At 43.2% G+C, this 24,355-nt stretch overlaps 1 protein-coding gene across 1 annotated transcript in view; it reads right to left on the reverse strand.

Annotated features, from left to right (window-relative positions):
* Window positions 1–6,751: 6,751 nt before the first annotated feature.
* The window catches only part of LOC128715948 (protein rhomboid), a 37,310-nt gene continuing 19,706 nt past the window's right edge, over window positions 6,752–24,355 (reverse strand). Inside the window, exons 4-9 of the mRNA XM_053810872.1 lie at window positions 13,899–14,011; window positions 13,495–13,612; window positions 8,056–8,198; window positions 7,694–7,815; window positions 7,455–7,601; window positions 6,752–7,062 (exon numbers count right to left, since the gene is read on the reverse strand). Of these exons, the coding sequence (XP_053666847.1) occupies window positions 6,752–7,062; window positions 7,455–7,601; window positions 7,694–7,815; window positions 8,056–8,198; window positions 13,495–13,612; window positions 13,899–14,011 (954 nt within the window). The remainder of the gene's footprint in view (window positions 7,063–7,454; window positions 7,602–7,693; window positions 7,816–8,055; window positions 8,199–13,494; window positions 13,613–13,898; window positions 14,012–24,355) is intronic.

A 24,355-nucleotide genomic window follows, 5' to 3' on the forward strand; every position in this document is an offset into this window, starting at 1 on the left:
TTCGGAAGTTTCGGCACGGCACAGCTCACGCGGTTCGTTCCACGTTCCTCTTAAGCGCCGCATTTATATTGCCGGATCGGGCACTTGTTCTGGGCGATATGCTTCGCCCAGGAGGTGCTGCTGGCTGGGATTATGGTAGTAGACAGATCAATAATGCTTGCGCCTCTGTGAAGCACTTCCAGTGTTGCAGGGGGTGGGCCACTTAATGTTCTCAAAGCCCCCCCCCCCCCTCCGAAACCGAAACCGAACGCGTCGAATGTTGAACAAATTATTGCAATTATTCTCCGTAATACATACTATTAGCGGGGATAATTGCTGTTTGCTATCGGATTTGAGCTATCCGACACAGGTACGACCGTGGCCCGGGGGCCGCCGCTGTGTTGCAGAAAGCAACTCATTAAACTCATCTGTCGTTTTTTCCCATTTTGGGTGGGTTTTGCGCGCAGTTGCGAGCAGCAGAACAGTGGCCAGAGAGGCAAAGCAACAAAGAGGCGCCATCATAAACCGACCACCGAACGGCTGGTACGGACGGCGCCAGGTACGGGTGTAGGTAGAGCCAGTCAAATTTGAACGGTACCTCCACCCGATAAGCACAGCGATCCGGTTAATGCGTCCAGCAGCGCAACCGTCTTAAGCCAAACCACCTGTCAGTGGTGCAGCAATCGGCTCGGCTCTGTTGGGCTGCAAGTTTCGTATCGTTCTGGTGATTTTGGAATATCGGATATTTGTTTAGAAACATATCATCGTATCGTCCTGTCCATTGCGATTAGTTAATGTATGTATGTCTGTTTTTTTCTCTCTCTTCTGCTGCGTCTTCTTCTCCACCCAACAGCTGTTTGTTTGGAAAGAATGTTGCTTAATGCACAGATAATTAGGCAAATTAGAAAGTAATCAACCTTTCGGGTCGGAGGTTTTTTTTTTTTGGTTAACTCGCCACCCACCCGTAATAATAATGTATGCCATTTAGATTTCGAGGGTTTCGAAGCTGTCGGTCGGTGCCGCCACGGTACCGATCAAAAATGGGCAATGTTATTTACCGAAAATGAAATTAATCAAATAGTTAGATACGGGGATTCCGAGGGAGGTACAATAATATGCCTCAAACAGGACCAAAACCTGGGTAAGGAATAATGCTGTGAAGTTGTGCGTGTATTGTTTCAACAACATTAGAAATTATGAAATATATTTGACACGTTCTCGAGCCTTGGATGATCTTTTGCCATTCAAAACTATTGGTGAAGATGCTCTTTTTGAAGGATTTCTGATGGACATAACTCAGGAATCGAACACTGCACTTCCGGAGGGCTTTGGTCAAACATTTATCCTTGATCAGTCCATCTTTTCCAGATATCTCTCAACATCTCAACAGCTTTGGACTACGATTAGTACAAAAAAAGGTTCAACAATTATAGATACATTTCCAATAAATACATTTGCCACAAAAACTGGCCAACCAACACCTCAAACACTCGCGATCAATGCAGCAAACCACACGGCAAGTTGTGCACACGGAACGGAGTATGATCATGTACGGTGGTTTTTGCAACCATGGAAATAATAAGCATACATCTATGCTATCTCCTAGACAGGAAGCCATTACGAACGAAGCTTTCAATCGCCGAACACCCACCCCGCTTACCGTTGGGCCTTCCCGCTTGCATGGCGTAGTTTGGGACCTACAACACTACCATATGCAAGACCTGTTTTGTATGCGTCTGCAGCAACTGCAAAATCTTTCCGTACGTGACATTGCTTCTAATGGCCGGGAACCTGCCGTTGTGTAGGCGTGCTTCCCAAAATAGTTACCAATAATAGGGTGGCCGTTGCGGTACCGCAGAAAACACGACTAACCGTGTGCGCAGAGATTATGAGCAAAATATTTAAATCGACACCGCGGCGAAACGGTTTATTGAAAAAATCCACATCCTCAGGGGGGGTTTTTTTTGCAACTGCCGACCGGAAACAAAGTGCGTCATCTTGCTGACATACATTGTGTGAGATTTGTTGTCTAGCTTTGTTTGTAAATGGAATGTTTTTTTTGGAAAATACATTGTTATATCCCTTCAATTGCTATGAAGCTTATTGTTGCTCTCCATTATTATTAAACTGGAGAGCCACGAGCATCGAGACTTTGTCTCCAACTACCTCAGTCACTCATTTTCCTCAAGAAGCTTGTCAATTCGAAAGCCTCCGCAGTTTCTTGCTAGTAATCAGCTAGAACAGACACTGCTCAACAGATTGTAGGAATATTCCGGAACACTTAATTCAATTCCGGAATTTTCTTACAGTAGAATCTGGACGTACAGATAGGTGAGTGCACTTCCGAAGTCATTGACACTGACGAGAACCTCTTAGACATGCTCGAGAGGAAGATCCTCTGAAGGATTTATAGTCCCCTATACATGTGAAAGGAGAATGGAGGAGCCGCTACAATAACGAGCTCTACGATCTGTACGACGAATACACTGACACTACACAAATACAGCGGATTAGACTCGCCAGGCTCCCGGGGGCTGGTCATGTGAGGAGAATGACACCGGACGACCCAGCTCGTAAAATCGTTTTAAGTCGTCCACATGAACAAAAAATGCATGGTAGTGTCGATATCGAGATAGAGGGATGACGTTGATGCGTCCGTCATAAAGTTTGAGATTATGAATTGGCTGACGACAGCGACCTTGAGCGGTTTAGAGGACTTCGACAGCAAGCCAAGATCGCGAAGTAGTTGTAGTGTCTGATAAGTAAGTACGTAGAATGCTGTGATATAGTTCGGGAGTTTCGCGGAGTGGCAAAAAAAAAACATAAAATAGTAATTTCAACTTTTTACAATGAATTTGCTTTTTGTTTATTATTTTCTTGAAAAAAAAAACACGTCTTCTCTATGCACCATACTTCCATTGGTATAAGGTTCATTTGATGTTGCTTACAATCGAACGCTGTTTTTGTGACTAATTTGAAACGACTCTCACTCTCATTATCATGCGCGTGAGTATGTGTGTGGAGGTTGTTCACAACAACAACAAACAGACTCTATTTATTACGAAAAGGTATATTTATTATCATTAGTCGACAAATCCCATTCACAAAATTGGTTTATTGAAGAGGTCGATAATGGGATAGCAGCAGTAGGAGAAGTAGTAGTAGTGTAGTAGTAATAGTAGTAGTAGTACTGGTAGTAGTAGCATTTGTAGTGAATGAATTGATTTTGGTGTGTTCTTTGTTTCTTGAGTGCGAAGGCCATTTTGGTTGTCTTGGAGGGATGTTGTGATGAATTTTTGAACATTTGCTGTGTGTGCGGTAAGGTTCTAATAACTTTGTGGACGGGAGTTTCCTTCCAGATCACCGATCAGTTGGGTGTAGGGGGCAGCAACAAAAGGACAGAAGGAAAACAAAGAAAAACTAATCAAAATGTAATTTCAATACTATTCGTTTGTTGGGACAATTTTTGAAGGAAAAAGCAAATTTTATGTATGAAAAATAAATAAATTCCTATGAAGTCCCCTGTTTCGTAGTAGCAAATAGTTAGTAACATAATTCGCTTTCCGCTCACTCACTCTCACTCTCTCTCTCTCTCTTCTACACATTCCTTCTTCAAACAGTAATCTTTGGTGTGTGTCCTTTGAAAATAAAACAGAGAAGGAAAAAACCTAAACTAGCTGCATCATATTATGTTGGTGCTATTTGTAATTCCGGTTCTATTGTTCTACTTGGCGTCATGATCATCCCTTCTCGCCCTCTCTTTGCCCCTGTCGCTTCATGTTGAAAGTGTTCGTTTGTAAACGATATCGATTTTTGCGGGCTTCATTCAATTAGTGAGATCGTGAATATCTGTGTCGTGAACGAAATTTGAACACACAATGTGATGTAATGGTGTAGTGGTGGCGCCTGCAATTCTGGGGAAGCTTGGCTTCCTTTTTCTACCACATTACACCCCCGTGCTTCTGATGTGTGTAAAAACAAAAACATTAAAAAAAACCGCATAACAAAAAGGGAAAGTGTAATGGGTGAGACTCAAGGAAGGAGGGACGAAAAAAACCGAACCGAATATACAACGTCCAATAAATAAACTATTTTACTCACCAACTTTTTTAATCTTCTCTTTTTTATACAGCGCAACTTTTTCCTCCATCTGTTCTGTTCTTTTGTTCTTCGTTAAGTAATGACATGAATCGGTTATGTTCGGTAGTGGTGAAATGTTCTCGTCTTTTTGCTTCTGTGTGTTCACAGTTTACAACAAAAAAAAAAAAAAAAACACGGGGGAGTGAATGGATCGTTCTTTAATTGCCCTGTTGTGTTCGCTTCTCTATCAGCGTTCTTCAACGATCAAATGCCATCGATCCACTTCCACATCACTTCAGCTTTTTTTGTTTTGTTATAAAAAAAACGGATGAGAATTTCTTTTGAATTGTTTTCATTCCGCTTCACGGGGTAAGAATGGAAATGGTGTGTTTGTCGGGGTAAGAGAGGGTGGACGGCGCAATCTGATTTGCGATGATAATAACGTTTGTTTTGATTTATTTGCTTGCGTTTTCTTCTTTCTTCCCTTCCTATACCATAGGCTGTTTGTTTGCTGTTGTTTTTCTTCTTCTATTCATCGCTCCCTTTTCGTCTAAGGAAAAGCAAAAAGAGCCACGTTAAGTTAGTGTAATTTAATTATAGTAATAATAATAATATAATAATAATAATAATAATTAGAATACAATACAATAATTAGAATATTTCCGTAGAGATTTGACTAGACTTGGTGATTTTTTGCCGTATTATTGAATATTATCTTATCGTTTCGTTTCGGTTCTCGTTTTTCATTTGCCTAACACAACCGCTTCTCGCTTCTTTCGCTAAATCATTCTGTCCCACACTCTTTATGTCTCTTTCTCTCTGCGGATTAGTCTTTAGTTCCTCCGGCTTTATAGGACGACGGCCAACAAAAGAATTGTCACGATTTGGTCACACATTTTCCAGCACCACTCAAAACTCACTCACGCAACTGAACTCGGGCGACGGTTATTAACCATCCGCTTACTAGTGGAGCGTTAGCAAAGCCAGCGCAGCCTCTTAAAAGAGTCCATTTTTATTTCGTAATAAATAATGTTCACGTGACACGCGCAACACACGTTCCGCCCTCGCGTGTTGCGGTTAAGCAGTGGTGTTTTTTTTTCCACAGGGAGTTCTAGAATTTAAGGTGGCCCCTCCGGGCGTCCAGCCATATGCGCCGGAGTTTACGCGCTTCCTTACAATACCTTCAATTATCCCGACCAAGCATTTATGGTATTAGTTTCTCTTACATTTGGCTTTCTGGCTAACCTATCTAACACAAACTACAGGTGAAGGCTGCGCGCGATCTCGAATGGTTCGCTCTTTTCGGCAGTGATGTATGTTGTTTGCCCCTCTCCTTCATATCATGGTCACGGATGGAGGCTCGGCGGCTGATTGTGTATGTGTTGATGTGCACCTTACCGTCGCGCACTTACGGTAGTTGCATATCGCAGTCCCCATCACATCCATCACCTTCTTTGAGGTCGCTTCCCTCCGGGTAATCGACCATCTTTCTCTCTCTCCATTCCCCAGCTTTGCATTTCGTTTGGCAGTTAGTGGTTGTTACAGTGGGGGAACAAAAAAGGAACTCAAAATGATGATGCACGCGCGAACATACATAAAACTTCTATATTGCTCGCTGATTGATTGGCGGATGGAAATGGTGCGAAAGAACAAACACTCCCCCCGAGGGTCGTCAGCAGCAACTTGTGGTGTCTGGGAGTACGAAAAACAGGGAGGCTAATGAACGGAAGAACCACGTTGGACGGTGAATCCGACTCCTTTTCTTCGTTCCCTGCTCCCCCTGCGCAGTCTTTGGTATACTGGTATGTTTTATAGTAGTTTGAATTTCACGATCAGGAGATTTGTGTGAGAACAAATCATTATCCTTTCATTCTCCGATCGCACGCGGGTCAGTGGTCGCGCGCTTTTCTGCTCCCCAAAATGTTAACACATTGCTGCCAGCGGTAAGGGATGTCTCGTCAGTGGGTTGAGTGTATGTGATGATTCGTCCTCCCGTTGGCTGGCGCGGATTTATCAATTAAAATATAAAGTCTATGTACAATCACATTTAGTACGCGCAACTTCCTTCCTTCTCATTTGCAGTGTGGTTTTTCTTCGCTGAGGTGTTGCGTTTTCCAGTGTTGTCCGAGTAATGCCGGAGAGATAGTACATGTGTGTGTGTGTACGACATGTATGTGTGTGTGTGTAAGAGCTATGAGATACCCGTGTGTTTTTGACCATCAACCACACATCTTGTGGTCCATTCTCGTTAAAGGCAATAGGGAGATACAAGGTTCCCCCCTTATGTTTCGTTTCTCAGCAACTTCACACGCACAAGTGGACTCTTTGGACGTTTTTGTTTTGTAGGTTACATACTTATACACTCTAAAGTCTCATCACTCCTCCTCTATCATCTCCACCCCCTGTGAGAGGAGGCAGCATTTGGAGGGGCTTGTTGGAATTTCGACAATCCTGCAGAGTTGTCATCGACCGTGGACAATATTCTCGTTTTACGACGATGAGAAGCACAGGTGGGAACGGTAGGTGGCGTTTAGAACGCACGTTCGGGTTGTGTGGTTGTGTGTTTCTATCCAGTGCCCGATCCACGTGACACTTGGATATGGAAGGAATGGAATCCTCTCGCAATCGTCCTTCGAGCGGAAGAGGTCCAAGACGTTTTTTTTTGCGTTTTTGCTCCACCAACACACGCACACTAGAAGCCGAAGTTGGTGAATAGATGCTGTTTGAATACCTCTTCACTTTCCTCCTCGAGCCTCTGGACCGTTACCGTGTTGAGCAGGTTGAACACGATGGCGAAGATGGTACAGGCGGCATACACACCGAGCGCCACCCACCATAGAAGCTGTTCGTGCAACTTTTGCTCGAAGTTTTTCAGCACCAGCAGCCCGATCGTGAGCCCGGCGAGGGCTCCCGTTAGGTGCGCCACGTACGATACCGAAGGTGCCCCACTGGCCGGTTCCACCGAATATCGGGAATAGATGGCGAACCCTACATCACAGGACGCTACAGTAAAGATAAGCAAATAAAGATAAAAAAGTGAAAATAAAAACATATTAGTGACAAAGAAATGAGTGCACACTGGAGAAATAATTATAACAAAACGATTTTACAAAAGATTTCGAGTTCTAGTGATAAAGATACAGCTTTTTCTGATATTTTAACTGCAATTTGTGGGTATAAACGTGAAGTTCTCAACACTTTCAGGATCGTTTTGGATCACATCCGTTATGTCGAATAAAACATACTGAAAAAAACCCTGGGAAGTGTTGGACAGATCCCACTTCTATCTCTACATATTGTAGTCCCTCTTGAAAAGAATTCAGAAATGCTTGCAAATTGACAACCTGAACTCAAACACCCGTAATGTAAACGCATCGCATTCTAATCATACGTACCGAATAGAAATATTGCTAGTAACCGTAGAATGCCATACTGCATATTGCGGTAATTTAGCATTACATTGGCTAAGTGAGCAGCGAGCAGGGCGTACACGCCCCCACTCGCTCCTACGAGATATACTTCCGGGTCGAATACGCTAGTACCTGGCATGACAAGGGAAGAGAAGAACAAATTCGAATGTTAGACAAAATGCCATGTGAATCACCAAGGTACTGTGCGAAATTGTTTAACTTACCTAACGAACCGGCCAGTACACCCGCTAGATAAACACAACCTATCCTTGCTGATCCGTGTACCATCTCTAATGGTAGCCCAACGAGGAGTTGTATGATTAGATTGAAGCCTAGATGGAACCATCTGTTGTTTTGGGAGAGAAGAAAGTGAAATTTGAACATTAGTGATGTAAATATATTTAAAAATGTTTAAGAAATTGACGAGGGACGATCCAAATAAGATTCGAACCACAATGTTTGATGTTCTAAACTGAATTCCGAATCACACGACCATCAGAGCTCCTCCGGAAAAATGCCAGTGCAACTCGTCAAACTTCTCAAACTTGTCAAAAGCATAAATATAAAGAGCGGCAGCACAACTTACCCTGCATGCAGGACCATGTAGAATAGAAATCGCCACACTTCCTGTCGTTTGTCTGGTCGATAAATGAACATCGAATCGATCGGAACCGGACCCGCCGGATCCGCCGGACCTAGCGTTACTGAGTGATAGATGAAGAACCCGAGCTGAAAGTGAAAGAAGTAAACAGGGGTTGGCACATATGTTAGCAATGCTGTTTGAATTTGCATCTCAAAAACGGTGTTCAATATAGTAAAGGTGGCAAAATAGATGAAAAAACGAGTGTGTATGCGTGTTGAAAACATTTTCCATGCCCACCAACGCCCCCCCATCGCTTGTGTTGACGCATGTTTCCGGATCCGGTGCAATATGTTTGGTGAGCAGCAGTGAGTGAGCTAAATTTGGGATTGCATAAACTGCTGCATTTCGGATAAACAATGGTGCGAAATTACGCATCGATCGAATCGATTGCGAAAAGAGGAACAACTGAGGCAGAATGTTTCACGGGAAACTGCAAGCATCGCTCAACATCAGACGTGTATAAAAGGGTTTAAAAATAAACTCTGGAACCAACTCCCAATTCCAGATGCCCGTTAGGAAGGGAAGGAATAGGTCACAATTGCTATCATGGTAAAAATTTTACATTTTCTAAGATTTCAAGTAAACTTCGAACGGCTTCTTTTTTAGTCAGAAAAGGTCTCTGTCTGCTGACGATGCTCACATTTATCTAAGAACAATCACCAACAAACGGATATGGTAGAATTGCTCACAATTGATCAAAACTGCTCGTTTAATTGACATTGACTTTCAATAAGGCGATACGTTTTATTGTCCGTCGTTCGTAGTTTTATTGCGGCATCCGGATAATAACGAATTCCCCCGGGTCAAGGTGGATTCATTACCACGTGTCATCTTGTTAAGATGTTTTACATTCCAAGAGCTATTGGTGAAAAATATACACTATGTACTGTGTGCACTATTCATTGGAGCATCAAATACATAATGCTAACTAAATTGACCACCTTCTCCACAGCACATTCCTGCTTCGCTTAAGCTTGCCTCAATTCCGATAGCAAACAGCAATTATCCCCGCTAATAGTATGTATTACGGAGAATAATTGCAATAATTTGTTCAACATTCGACGCGTTCGGTTTCGGTTTCGGAGGGGGGGGCATTGAGAACATTAAGTGGCCCACCCCCTGCAACACTGGAAGTGCTTCACAGAGGCGCAAGCATTATTGATCTGTCTACTACCATAATCCCAGCCAGCAGCACCTCCTGGGTATATCATATCGCCCAGAACAAGTGCCCGATCCGGCAATATAAATGCGGCGCTGAAGAGGAACGTGGAACGAACCGCGTGAGCTGTGCCGTGCCGAAACTTCCGAATTCTCCCCGAAAAAACAATTGAAGCAAACACAGTACCGTACGCTTAACAGCCTAAAGCCTAATGTACTCGTCGACTAACACACCGCACACACACAGCTCTTCTCTCGGAGCTCTGCCTCATGCTCTATAAAACTAAGTAAAGAAGGCGCGCAATCTCTTTTACAGCTGGGGGGGAGAGAAGATTTTGGAGTTCCCATCCTCGATCGTCTTCGGTTTCCCATCCCAACTTCACCGCCCCGAAAAAAAGGTGCGCGCGATCGCAACGGTTGATGATGATTTCAATCCGCACGGAACTAATTGTCTGCGCCCCCGCATCACACACATAAGCCGCGCTTGCTCTGCTTCACTTCGTCTCTCGCGACTTCCGAGACTTCCGAAAGCGTGGTAAAATTATTGTTCTTAATCCATCCACACCACCAGGGCCGGTGGTGGGTGGTCGTTGGGGGAGGAGGGGGTTCTGCTCTCTACCGTTACCGGACCTGGACGGAAAATCACACGACCGTACGACGAGCTTCTTTCCACCACACCCGCGGAATGGAATATTGGACAGACGGACAGGTTGGTTTGCTGAACCATTTGTTATGGGGTCCGCAACTCCTCGCCGTGTCCTCTCAGTTCGTTGTCACCGGCTACTGAACACCCCTCAAAGGGCAGTGAGAAAATCGGAAAGGTTTCGTGTTCCGAAAAAAAACAGTATTATGTCTCCTACAAGAAAAACAAAACCATATTTGAAGATTTTATATGTTCCATGCAATAATCGTCCGGGTTTTTTTTTTTTCAATTATAAGAGGCCCTTGTTTTATGGTACCGGTAGTAGCAACAGTCGTGCAACAACATGATTCTTACCTACTCGGTACACGTGATGTGGCCCTCTTTTTCAAATACCTTCATGGGTAATTTAATTAAATTGATAACTCGATCAAGAACAAACCCAATTTCAGCCGGTTCCTCTTAAATATCTAATTAAAATTAATTAATATCTCGAGACCTCCGCGTGGAAATATTGGTCGAAGTTAGCGGTGTTGCCCCTTTCCCAAGTGCTTGGAACTGCTATGGAACCGACACACCAAATCTGACCTAGAACGGAGGGCTAAACACTAGGAGATTTTTAATTATCTCTTTTCTATCCCAAATAAACCTTTCCGCGCGCAGTTTTCCGTGAAGGGAAGCCGCAACGTTCCGTATCTATTTGTTCCGGTGGTCACTGGTGGGAGGCGGCGATCGTGATCATGCACTGTAAAAATCATTAATAACATTTCAAAACATGGCTCCCTGCACGAAGGGCGGTCACTCGGAACGGTTTCGGTGGAGCTTATTTTCGTACAAAAGCAGCATTTTTTAGCTTTTAATAGCATAGAATTAATACAAATCTTCAATTAATAAAGAAGAATATTTTATGTTGTCACCTTGTTGCAATGAATTATAAGTAAAATGTTTCCTATTTTCACAATAAAATAGAAATTTGTCAGGATTCTTTGACCATGCACAAACTGGTAAGAATAAAGGAAACGAAAACAACACGCTGTAGGTAAGCAAACGACAGCGCATAAGGGGTGGTCTTCTCTCGCTTCATTGCGGGCTATACGTGATCGCTTTTTCAATGAATTTCCGAGTTACGTTCACCAGTTCATCCGTGCGCTTTATTGTGCATCCTGAATTCTTCGCATGTTACATCCGGAACACAGGATATGCCCGTGGACGCGCCATAAAAAAAGGGAACAGAACAGCAGATGTGTGTTTGAATTTTGAATAAAAAAAAAACTTATCCATGTCAGGTTAGATAGGCAGGATGGATAACTTTGGCGGGATGTATTGGTCATTGGGTGTTTAAAACAAAACCCAACTGTCACTCAAGCGGAAAAGAAAAGTGATTCGTAAAATATATTCAAACCTTCTATATTAATTGCAATAAAGTCTTAATATATCTGAAACTCTCCTTATTAGAGCTATTGGAAATAATAATAAACCACAATTATCCACTTGTAGCAATTCACACTTGCTCCGTTAGCAGGAATCAATTAGATTATCTGCTCGCAGCGTTAAGAGCGGCATGAAATATCCTGCAGCAAAGCAGAAAACATGCTTGAAAACACGTGCCATACCGTTGGCACACAACAACCAATCCTCTACATCCTCAACATCTTCAAGATCACTCTGTGGCGATCATGAGGCGGATCAACGTTGCGAAGAGAACTTTACTTGCTCATGATCAACAATTGACCGTCTCTCCTCATTCCCGTCGTGCGGAATAAAAACACAAAGCTGTACTACATTGGGTCGCGTGCGCTGGAGCCTTCATTACTTGAGGCGCAGGTGCATCTTCAACCGCGGGCTGCACCACCATCCAACAACAAGCCCGAACTCCACGCGGAACGCAACAATCGAGCGAATCTCGGCGGCTTCCTGCTGCTAGTGTGTTTTGCTGGAATTATGATTGGTATATCACGATTCAGCACTTATCCTTTCCGCTTCGTACTTATTTCCCCCCGACGCTTCTCTCTGGTCCCGGATTAACGGGGTGCATTTTACACCTTTTTCCTTTACACTTAACAGAGCGAAGAACAAAAAATGCATACGGTGTACACCGCCCGGGACAGATAAAGCAGCTGCAATTATGGTCCAAAACCGACCGAAACCCAACCACACATTCGGAACAATGGTGGAGATCGGAAAGAGGCGTGTGTGCGGAAGCAGCAAAAAACGGAAGTAGTTTTATTCGTCATACAATCCAAAACGCACCGAACCTTTCGGAGGTTCAGTCAGCTCCGGATCGCCTTTCTCTGGACGCACACACAGCTGACAGGTGAGTTTTATGTGTCTGATCACAACTTTTGTATGTGTATAGCTTCCATTATGATCATTTTAAGCTAGTTTCTAAGAATACCAGCAAGAGAAAAAAAAGGATCCACCCCAAGACCGACACCGACTGCACAGATTTATGGTTTTCATCATGTGCCATATGTGTGAAGAGAAAGAGCAGGTCAGGTCCGCTTCTCTTTTTTCTTATTTTCCATCCGCGTTCCGGTGCATTACTTGCTTTGCAACGAAAATAATAAAAACGAACTGTCGGAATTTGAACGTGGTCTCGCGCGCGCGCGCTCGCTCGCCCGCTATGCACTAAAACCTTTATAGGATTTCGATCAGCATGCTTCAACAGCGCCATCCGATGATGAATGGTACCGTCGGAACAAAAGGGAATGGAAACAAAAACGACAGGAAAGAGTGACAACATCCGGTTGTCGTTTTCCAAACAGTATGCCTGCTCATGAGCGGAAGGCACGCGTCATACAGCATATATACCAGAGAGTGACATAAAACATGCATAAGATTTTAATAAGCAAGACGGCCAGAATGTTTATAGATTTATCGACAACTATGCACAAGGCAATAAATACTACAGCAGTAGGTCGAATTATTTTTAATACAGTAAAACACTTCCGACAAAGTGGTTTGACACCATCAAAAATCAAACATGGGGGAAGAGATGCAACGATGAATGGAACCGATTGTTAATTGTGTGATGCTAATTTAAGCCGTACGATGAAATCCCATTGCGTTCGACAGTAAAGAGCACTGTGAGCTGTGCCTACACAACTGGAACGTGAGAAAAACAAACACCGGTAACACACAACTGACAGCAAATAAGGTGCGGTTGAAGTAATTCTTGCAAAGAGAAGGAATATTTTTGACAATTTGAATTTTTAAAACAGGGTTTAATTCATCAGCAGTATCAAATTTACCAAAAGAAACCCGTTCCGTATCTATATTAATGCACACTCTCTACACTATAAAAATAAACAAACAAAAGATTGCATCGAGTTACTAAGCGACGAACCCATTTTGAAGGCAGTGATTTTTTAAATGAATACAAAAACATTGACTTAATGTTGCTATTGCGCGACACTCGAACATAGCAGAAGAATGTGGAGATCTGCGATCTTGTAATCGTTTCTTCCCCCCTAATCGCATATATGTGCACCACCCCCCCCCCTCGCTCTCCCGCTCCATGTTCTGCTGCGTTCTCCCAAACCTGCCTGCTGGAATGCATTGGTAGGGAAAGAAATGATACATACCTCGACGATTGTAACTAGTATCACAAATAACGGAGGCGGACAGCATGAATAATTGTCTGCATAATATTTCCGATCCCGCTCCTCGGGGAGCACTTCCATTGCAATTACGTGCACCATTCTGTAAGGTAGAGAGAACAACGGGGAGAAAGAAAAAAAGGAAAATATAAAATTAAATCAAAGCTTTTTGTTCGAATTAGCATAAGTGTGTGTGTGTGTGTGTGTGTCACCAAGCGCTCGTTCACAACGACGCATTACGATGATTCGATTCAATCCAACGATCAGGCAAAAAAAACACCACCCACACCCAAGTTTGTGCTCGATCCTTATGTGCTTCAAAAGATGCTGTTTTTTGCGGTGGTGGTGGTGTTGGTGGATGGTACGTGCATTTTCTCCCTTTCGCTTACCTGCGGAATAGTGGTGGATCCTCAAATATCAGATGAAAATCGTTCTCGGAACAAACCTCACGATCGCGATGATGTACTGCACACTTGAAGCTACGTGAACGCTTGCCGCTCATCTGCGATGGAAAAGAAGACGGAAAGAAGAAGGAATACAATCGCTGATTAGATTGATTGTCTGGAGAAACACAAACATCCGCGGCGTCTCTCCCGGGTGTGCGCACGCATAGAAAATTTTCTATTTCCCACGTGTAGTAGGACGCACAAACATCGGCGAGTAAGATCGTCGTTTAGCACACCATTGGCCTTGTTTTTTTTTTCTCCTTATCATATCTCGTGCCCTCACTTTTCTCACCACTTTCATCCCACAATGGACAAAACACTTGGAAACGAAGCAGCTTTACTAGTAGCGGAGTAAACCCCCAGAGTACACAGGCGCACAAGATTTCACACAATTTTAGAGAAAGTATAAATTAAAGCAATTAAAATATTAACCTCTGTTGTTGTGCTCTTATTGTCACAGGGGATGATAGCCACAACAAAAACAGACTACAGGGATCAAGAATTTCTCCACAAATAACTGTGTCATTTTTGTCCGCGCTGGCGGCGAATGGCTGAGGATAAACGAACTATAAAAACACAGGATGATATCCATAACAGTGGCAGAATGGGAAAAACAATCGTCATCGGCGGGAAAAATATGCTCCCACACACCAACAACATACACACTGGCACACTCATATGTCATAAGAAAAAATGCTAAAGCTAAGTAAAATGATGAATGAGATAATGCTTTTGCGTAGCGTTACGTTTCCCCCCACAAGCCACACGACACACGAGACTGATCATAATCGTTTACCCCCGGGGGGAAGTAGTACTGCTGCCGGTGCGCGTTTATTGACCCCAAAAAGAACGCGACTCTCTCTATAAATTCTAGCCGGGCGGCGGGTACACACCTTGCAATTTGCGGCGCCCATGCACATTGAAAACACACATCCAACAACATCTTCGCAAAACCAAAAATTACACGGTGCGTGTTAAGAAACGAGACAAAGATCACCGGTCACGACGAACGACGCGGGCCCGTGACATCATCACCCTAAATGTCAATCCCCTAAACAAGTTTTTCGATTCCATTTGGACAACGGGGGAACTACAACAACCCCTCCCGGTAGACGCGCTTGCTCTAAAAAAAAAGTGCGATTTACTAGATTATTTTAGTTTATTTCGAACCACTGCCGCACTCACCCAACCTGTCGCAAGAGAGAGAGAGAGGGACTCAGGAAGAAAATAATCCGTTCTGCCATTGTTATTCTGCCTAGTGGTTGAGATTTACGCGACCGGAGTCGCACACTTCGTGATACACAATTTGGCATTTGGGATCGTTTTCTTACTTTCTTCCTCCACACAAACGAAGATTTGTAGAATTTTTTTTTGTAGAGGTATAGAAGCTCTTTCCACCCATTGAAGATATGTAGGTGTTCTTTAAATTAATGTTCCAAAGTTTATGTACTTTGCAATAGACTACCTTCTGGCGTCCGTTTGTACTGAGGCTGGATTCTGACGAAATTCTAGCGATATCTACAAGAAAATCTCAGAAAATTGATGCAGAATTTTAACGGAATTCTAGCGAAGTTCCGGAGAAATACTAAGGAAGTTTCACGGAGTTCTAAAGTTACTCCTCTGCAGAATTCTTGCAGCATATCTAATCACTATTCATTAATAACAACCTGCCCGGAGTTTATCAAACATTCACCAAATAGAAGAATAGTCTTCATATTTATATCCATAAATGAAGTGCCGGAATACTCTTTTCCTTTAAAACGGTCACCATCCAAGAGCAGGTCCGGAACACTTCCAAAACGTTAGCGATGAACATATCTTCCTAACATGCAATTTACGATATTGCCTTCATGATGACGATGTACGAACAAGAAAATTATGGCAATATTGACCACTTGCTATTTTAAAGGTTGGTTGTACGCCTCCAATGAACACAGGAGCAAAAACGGAACGATATGCAGTGGGGAGGACACGAACAAGAAATAACTACAGATCGCACTCAACCGCTCTGGTTCGGGTGTGTACCACCGCGCGGGCCCCGATGCTGATCCGGTAGCCGGGGAGAACACACGATCATCGCGAGATAATGATTGATGGCGCACAAGAGGACCGCATTCCTTACATCGCTACAACTCGCTGTTTCAAAGCGGTCTGAAAAACACACGCACACTAGCACCTTTACTACATTGGGACAAAGGCTTAATAAAGTGTTTAAGCAATGCTGCAAGGATATGATGGTAGTAAATTAATGAGAACTTCAATAATATCAATGCTATAATTTGAGTTGTTTCACTTAGACCAAATTCTAAGTCTTCTGAAATTAAGTCTGCATTGAGTCATTTCATTAAAATCAATCAAATGACACACGTACTGTCCCCCTTTTAATTTCCTTTTTCTTCACATCCATTTATGCCACAACTTTCACGAGCGGGGTGGATAGGAATGTGGATATCCCACATTTTCCGCCATGTCCACGTGTTCCTCGCTTCCTTCCAAATTGTCTCTTCAGGTCCTGTGCATGCAAAACGGTCATTAGCGCGCAATGGGCCAACGATGTTCCCACTCTCCTTTGCTCTTCCATCAGCACATAAACCTCTTCCGCCGTCGTCTTTCGTCAGCAGACAAATAATGTTCCCTCTATTACCGAATAGTGACAAGTCTTCCTAAACGTCTCCACTATACCACTCACCGCACGAAACACCAAGCGTCGTCGCAAAGGCAAGCGAAAAGCCAACGACCCACTATTATCAAACAGTAATAATTCAAAGCACTCAAAACAGGACGACCAGGGGGGAGAGTAGTTTTGATGAGAAACTGCATTTCAACGGGGGCGATATATGTGTGAGGAGACGACACTCCCGCGTCCATGTCCAAAAGGATGGGGGGAGGGGGGCAAAAAGAAAGGACAAAAAATTCAGAAAGTCTGTAGGCGGCAGTGGGTAAAAATAAGGCTCCGAATCCCTTTAATATCATGCACATTTGACAGCTGATGGGTAACAAGGCGGCGTCGTCCTTCGCGCGCGTTGGGTAGAGAGTAAGGCCGTGCAACATTCGAACCCAAAATGAAGTGTGTACGGTGAAATGAGTAAAGCCGGCAGGAAAACAAAGAAGGAAAAATGCAGCAGTAGCGGCGCCTTTAGAAACACGCAAGAGTAAGAGTTGGTTTACATACGCTGCGAACTCGAGAATGCTTTCGGTTATTTACACCACACACCACACATCCACCCATCTCCTTTGCACAGGCGAAAGATCAACCACCGAGTTCGATGGCGGCTGGACACTGTCTCCACAGAGCTCCTGCATTCTCTGTTTCTCCTTTCGGTAATGTTGAATTTAAATATTTTTTTTTATGATCTTTCCGCATTGTGAGTTTCGTTCTTACTCACAAAACGTACATGCGGCGGGGGCCAACGCGCGTCCGTGATATCGTGTCCGCGCTGTACACTGTGTCTGCAAATGCGATCGGAAGCAAAGAAATCGCGCGTATCTACATGCCGCAGGGTGTTGTGGGGCCGGTTGGAGCGAGCGACACCCGCAACATGTTCTCTCTAATCGTGCCATCCCCCATCCTTCCTTCTTTCTTTCGCAGGTGATGTTGTATTTTAGTGCGAAGGCAGCCCAAAAAAGGAATTCTTGAAATTAATTGCAAATTGGGTTATCTTTCCTTCCGTACCCACACATAGAGGGGGGACGCCCCCGTGCAGTAGCTGCAATAATGGTGGATTGCGTAAAATTGAACACGAAAACACATTGAAGAAATGACGAAATTTTGGAATAAAGAAGTTGGTGCATATTTAATCTTGTAGCCTTGTGGTTAGAATAAGCATTTAGGATTTAGTAATGTCTGCAATTCTTCGTAATGACTAACAAATTTATAAAATCCAATGTTGTGTCATTGTCAGTGGAAGAAAGCGAAAGAAGTACTGTAGGCATATAAAGAATAAACCGTCTATCTTCCACCATCCCCCCGCGATCCGTTGGCGCGGTGTATATCCCCATAAAAATGGCCAAAATAAATAACCAATTGAAAGATCAAATCCACACATGTGTCTACAATATTTACATGGTTCATATCATCTCACACCTACACACAGCACACACGACGCGCGCACGCCGCCGTCTAGGTCTGATTAATGATCAGGGGGAGAGAGGGTGAGTTAGACTTCGCTCACACATCCCTCGACGGGTTCGAAAGACAGCACAGCATCTGTGGCTTGACCAACCACACAGATATAGTCACAATTCAGCTGATCAGCAATGTTGGGGTAAAAAGGTATGCACTTACGCGCTTCCATTAATACCTGCTACTTCTGTTGCAGTGAGAGCGTGCACCTTCCTCATGCAGACACAGACTCACATTTGCCTTTGCTTACAGAGTGTGCCAGGAAATGTGCACCGCGCGCACCATGCCCCCTCTTCACGCCACCGCTGGAATAGTTTATTTTCTTTACCGGCTATTATTAACTACCTCAACCTACGGGGCGAGATAAACAAAGCCTATAATTGGAGCTATCAAACGTAAGCGGAGAGATTTTCCGCACATAATAATTCTCTCATTCAGCTGCTCCCGCGTGTCTACCAGGGCGTGCCGTCTTCTCGATCCGAACCAGAAGGATGACCTGGTAGAGTTAAATGCTTCGTAAACTTAAGGATTTAATCAATTAGCAATAGGCGTCTCTCTGCACTTGTTACAGTGAATCAGCGTCATGCCATCTTTCTGTCCTATTTTAAACATCTTTTTACGGTTTTTATACTTTATTTTTGGCTTTAAAGCATACTATTACATGCTTTTTTGTTGAAATCTAATCCACGCGACCTTCGATATACTAAACCGAATGCTAAGACACTCATGGAGTTAGGGTCATATTCCAAGTATCTCAAGCCTCCGCGATCATTTCCGATTTTGAGTCGAAAAACAGATGGAAAAGATCGACAGATCACTCGCTCGGAGCAGCCTTTTGTCATCGGGAACTCGCACTGCAAAGCATCATTTGACAAATTGAGGAAATTATCAAATTCCTCCGAGAAATTTTGGACAACCCACAGAACAGAAAAGCTGACAACTTCTCACATCTGTCATGCGCGCAACTTCGAAGGCGGGTACGAAAAGGTGAGAAATTCGTACAACCTACATTTCTACAACCTCCGGGAATGTAGAACAGGAAATTCCCATTTAACCCAGCCGAGCGCCTTCCGCTTATCTAGATCAAACAACGCGCGGCTCACCTTTATCAAGAGATTCCCAAAACGTAACAGAACTTCAAACTTCCGGATTCGGTGCGCCTTCGATTTGCCGAAGCGGGGCGCTGCTCGTGGAGTTTTGGTGGTCACAAATTACGACCAATTATCGAAACATCGGGGCAAAGCCTGGTCTGCTGTGTGAAAAGCCTGTGTGCAGAGAGAGGACCGACAGCAAAAATAAGACATGCTCAGTGTAACAAAATAAAAAGAAAAACAGATAATTATACATAAACTTCACGGGGGACAACGCAACACAAACTCGAACCGTGTTGATAATTTGAACCAGGTGCAATTGTTGGCCCGGTCCCCTGTAGCATATCATTTTGTCGCTTGTCTACGTTCGATCACGTTCGACTGTCAAACGTATCCCGGGCGAGACGGCGGTGCCACTTCAGCATAATTTGATACATTATCATCACACGTGCGCGACCTAACTTATCGAAACGCACGGCAACGCACACTTGCGGATAATAACAACCGTGAATGCCAATGTTGAAGAATGGTCTCTGACAGACAGGTGTGTAGTGTATTGCATTTTTTAACATCTCACAGAGCAAACTCTGTTGGGTCTTCCTTTCCTTCCCATCTGCGGGTCTGTTGACCCGCTTCCGATTAGGAACGCAATGCGCTACACTACTTGAAGGAGTAGGAGCTTTATTTGTAATATAATAAAACCTAATATTATGCTGCAAACGACTGGGAAGGTTAACAGTAGAAACACGAAGGACACCACCGAAAGCAACCTAGAATTATTCTCTCACCACCTAGAAGAAATAATATATTCCATCAACGCCTCCAAACAGCGAGAACAGCCACCGGTGCCGCCGACTTCGTGTGCGTTCCAGTTTCTCCTTGAATTCATTGTCTGAAGGGCATCATCTGGGAGGGAGGCCACCGAAGTGTAACAATACACCTTCATTTAATCGCTTTTTCTCAGGATTAACCGTGCATGGGGGGGATACTACCGCAGAGACATTAAGGGATAACTGATGGTATTAATTTTACTTAGCTACATTTTTCCTTTCACCTCCATTAAAGGTACATGCTGTGCCCGTTTTTTAATCGTTAAATATCTTAAACAACCATTCAGAACATTTTACACCCGAAATGTATGAGGCATAAATAGAGCACAACGACAAAGAAAAACTTCAAATTGGGAGTGTTATTTCGACGACATATTTAACGTATTATCAAAAATTGTAAGGCAAAAATGCCTATGCCTGATCCTTCCTTTACTTTGCTTCAAGATTCTCCTTCGTCTTTATACCGTAGGGGTGGGAAATGGGTGGGAATTGTATTCAAAAATTATTTTAACAATCGATTGGCTATGGAATAAAGCTAATTTCGTTCAGCTATCACTTAGAACACAAACAGAAATGAGCTGGGAAAGACAGCATTTGGATACTGATTAGCACATCTTTAACTGTTGTGTGTCATTAGCTTGTTTCCCTCTTTTTTCCTGCTCACTACTGGTCATATCGCACACCACCACACAAGAATGAAGCTAATGATGGCTGAGTGAAAAACTGTCCCAATTGCCCATGCCCAAGATTAACGGGGGAAATGGACGACCGCTTGGTGTGGCCCAGTTTTTAAATGTGGTACAAAGAAACGGTGACATAATTTTTATGATTTAATTCCCGTTTAATCCAAATAAAAACAACCCATGGTGGGAAATTAGTTAAATTAATTGGAAAACGACTGAATGTTATGTGAGTAACATTTTTTTCCCATCAGTACACTACACATCGTTCGGCATTTGTTTTGAGAACGCTGTTACCACGCGTGTAACAATTTTACGCACAAGGCAGCAAACTTTAAACGACAGTTTAAACATAATAATAACATTAATAAAGTCACAATTGTAAAAGGTTTTTTCCTCATCAAGTCGGAGAAAAAACGAAATACTCACCTTAATAAATATGCGCTTTAGTTGCACACCTCACATGGAAAAGGTAACAATTTTCCAAGAAAACAAATGGGAAAACATGTCCCCGTGTTGGATGATTCATCCATGCCAAAGCAACGAATAGGCCCACACATTATTATAAAGTGGTTCCTCTTTCTCGACCCCCATATTATACCAGACCGTCGTGGGGGACGACGAGTGAAGAATCGTTTCGTTTCGATCTTTGATCATTCGTACAGTACGACAATGAACGCACAGCGTCATGTTGCGATCTCCTACTCACAAAAGCACTTCTCTGGTGGTTTTTTTTTTTGTTTGCTTCAATTTCTTGTCCCCACGGCGCCTGGTGTTTCTCTCCACATGCTCAGACGGTTCGCCAAAACTCGCACCGGAAAAGGTAGGCCACAACACAACACTTCAACCTACAATGACATCTCCGGTGAACTTTGCAGACGCCTCACCGGGCCTGGCCCGGTTGAGAACATTGACGACAAGCGCACACACACCTCCACCCACATTGAAGCTTTTGGGAGGTGTCTGCTGCAATTCGTAATAAATCGCAGCATGTTGAGGTGGTGGATAGCAATGGGACGAGATTGAACACATTCTCATGCGCAAATGCACTGCAAGATGCAAGCAATTAACTACCCTCCCCACCCACCTCCATCGGTTGACCAGTTGCAATGCTCTGGGGGTCATCATAATCATCGGTTGTGGCAGCATAAATTAAAAATGTTAATCGTAATGAAACGTGATTACCCCCAAAGCTACGGCGCCGCCGCACACACTTCCCCAAAACGCCCGGATTTGATGGGAACTAAAGCGTAACACGCAACCAAAAAAAAAAAAGGTGGAAGCAAAATGCATCGCTCACAAAAGAATGCAAGTGGCCGCGCAGTAAATGGAGTGCATCCCACCAACAACGCGGCGCGCGCGAGACTCGAGAGATCTGGTGTGATGAAAACTAGCGATCATAAGCTTGGGCATTATTTTCCAACAAGCGCAACAAAACCGTATATACCCGGGGGGAGATAAAACTGTAATGGAATGCAACACGTTTATCACGATATGCAGCGGGAGAAGAAGCGAATGTAGAGGAGAACAAAAAAGAAAACTGACAAATGTACAATGCGAAATCACACAATAGGTGTCGTTCCGCAGTACTTTTCATGCCACTGCGTGTAAATAGTAGCACACACACTTGAAACGCAGTTACGGCACGGGAAATTATTACAATCGAAAAATGTATCGTGTCTACTTAGCGTTTCCAGTACGACACACAACCGCAACAGTTTTGTGACTGTTGCCACTAAAAAAGGCAACGAAATAAAACCCATTTTAATGCCAGACCAGACAACCGAGGGACAGAGGCCGAAAAACACCCCCGAAAAAAAAAAGCCTCCATGTTCCAATACTTCATTCGGCAAAAGTAAAGGTAAACAAAAAAAAATACAAAACAAAACAATCTCTCCACGACACACAGGTGCATCCGCAACCAAGCGCATCAATCAACGCGCGCGCGAAAGCACACGAAGCGTGCGCCCCAAACGGGAATTTGTGCATTGCGTGTTGTTGTTTCTGGCTATGTGTGTGTGCGTGTGTGTTTTTTTTTCGTTAATGAGGAATATAAAACAAAAACATTATTTACTTTTGCCCGGTTACGGTTTTCCACACTTCTCTACCACTATATCTTCCTCTCTCTCTCTATCTCGCAAGGGTGGAAATGATGTCGTTTTTTTTTGGTTTGGTTTATGAACTTTGGAAACGTAAATGCGACCACCAATACAGACAACCAAAAAGAAAGGTGTATTAATCAGAGCACAACGTAGTTGAAACTCTTGCCTATTCTTCTTCAAGGGCACTCAGTGTTATAGAGGAGCTTCTTCCTAGACATATAACCAACGCTAGAAGATTACTTCAATTTCCGCACTGATGTACTATTAAATATGACTAATTCACATATCATTATCTTTAAACCGTTTTTCGGCTGATGAGATAAATTATATGTCTATGAATATTGCCGCATGTGCCTTGAGTATGTATCACTTTACATTAGTGTTGTAGTAAATGAATCATTTGAGGAGAGTCATTCATATGAATCTTTAGTGAGGAGTCATTCAAATCAAGAATCTAATCGTGGATGATGCATAACTCTTTAGAATAGAGATTCAGATTCATTCATTCAGTTCGAAGACTCAAAACTAAAAAACCAACAAAGATGCCCGCAATTCTTGAAATTTGTAAGTGGCCGTTACCATTCTTCGAATTTTGGGACGTAGTTCCAGATCTAGTATCCTGAGACTTAGGCTATATATCTAGGAAGTAGTGTACCAATATCAATTCTTGATACTTAGAATTAAGAGTAGTGCGCAAGAATGCTAAATCAAAACATTGTGCATGGGAACTTCCCTCTATCGATCAAAACCAAAAATAGTAGGTACGAGATCTTTTCAACTTTCCAGCGTAAAAAAGAGAATGTTGATACTGTTGACGTACAGTGAAGACTCTGTAACCTGCAAGTTGAAGAGACCGATATCTTAGAGAGACTTGCAGCTTTGGGAAACAAAAAAAAACACTTAGATGGTATACTATTTATTTATGGCAAAAGTCTTCAACCATACTCTGTAAACGAGTTAGGCGAGCTGTCATTGGCAAACACCAAAACACGGTCATCTTAGAGAAACATTGGTGTACTAACATCATGTACAGCTTAGACAAAGTGATATTAGGGGGGCCTTGGCAGCTTTGAGAGACATAAAATGTATTGAAAATAGAAGGACTGTCAAAAATGTTCATCTGAAGGAAGAATTGCTATCTTTGAGAGATAACTACCTTAGAGAGATTTGATTTGTTACGGAGCAATCAGAACTCCAAAGTACTTCCATGTGAAATAAAATCTCATTTTCAAATATTTTTGATCAACAGTATTTATAAACATGATTTGCAAACAAACAGACAGTGTCAAACGGGTGAAAATCAAATTAACGCCGGTGCGGAGTGGAAGCGCGGGTGGAAATTGTTGCTGACGTAAAAAGTACCCACCAGTGCCGGAGTGTGGAATGAATAATGGCACCCATTAAGTGGACGCAAACTGGGGCCAGCTAAACAGCGGGCTTGCTGCTTAATTTGGCGTTTAAATCAAACAACCACCCAAGCTTAATATGGAAACTTCCTGGGTTCCGCAGGTATTAAGGGTTCTCCGGGCAAACTGAAGGAGAGTGACCCACACCACTTTACACTTGAGTCATTG

Source organism: Anopheles marshallii, chromosome 3 (genome assembly GCF_943734725.1).
Source record: "Anopheles marshallii chromosome 3, idAnoMarsDA_429_01, whole genome shotgun sequence".
NCBI classification, from domain to species: Eukaryota; Metazoa; Arthropoda; class Insecta; order Diptera; family Culicidae; genus Anopheles; species Anopheles marshallii.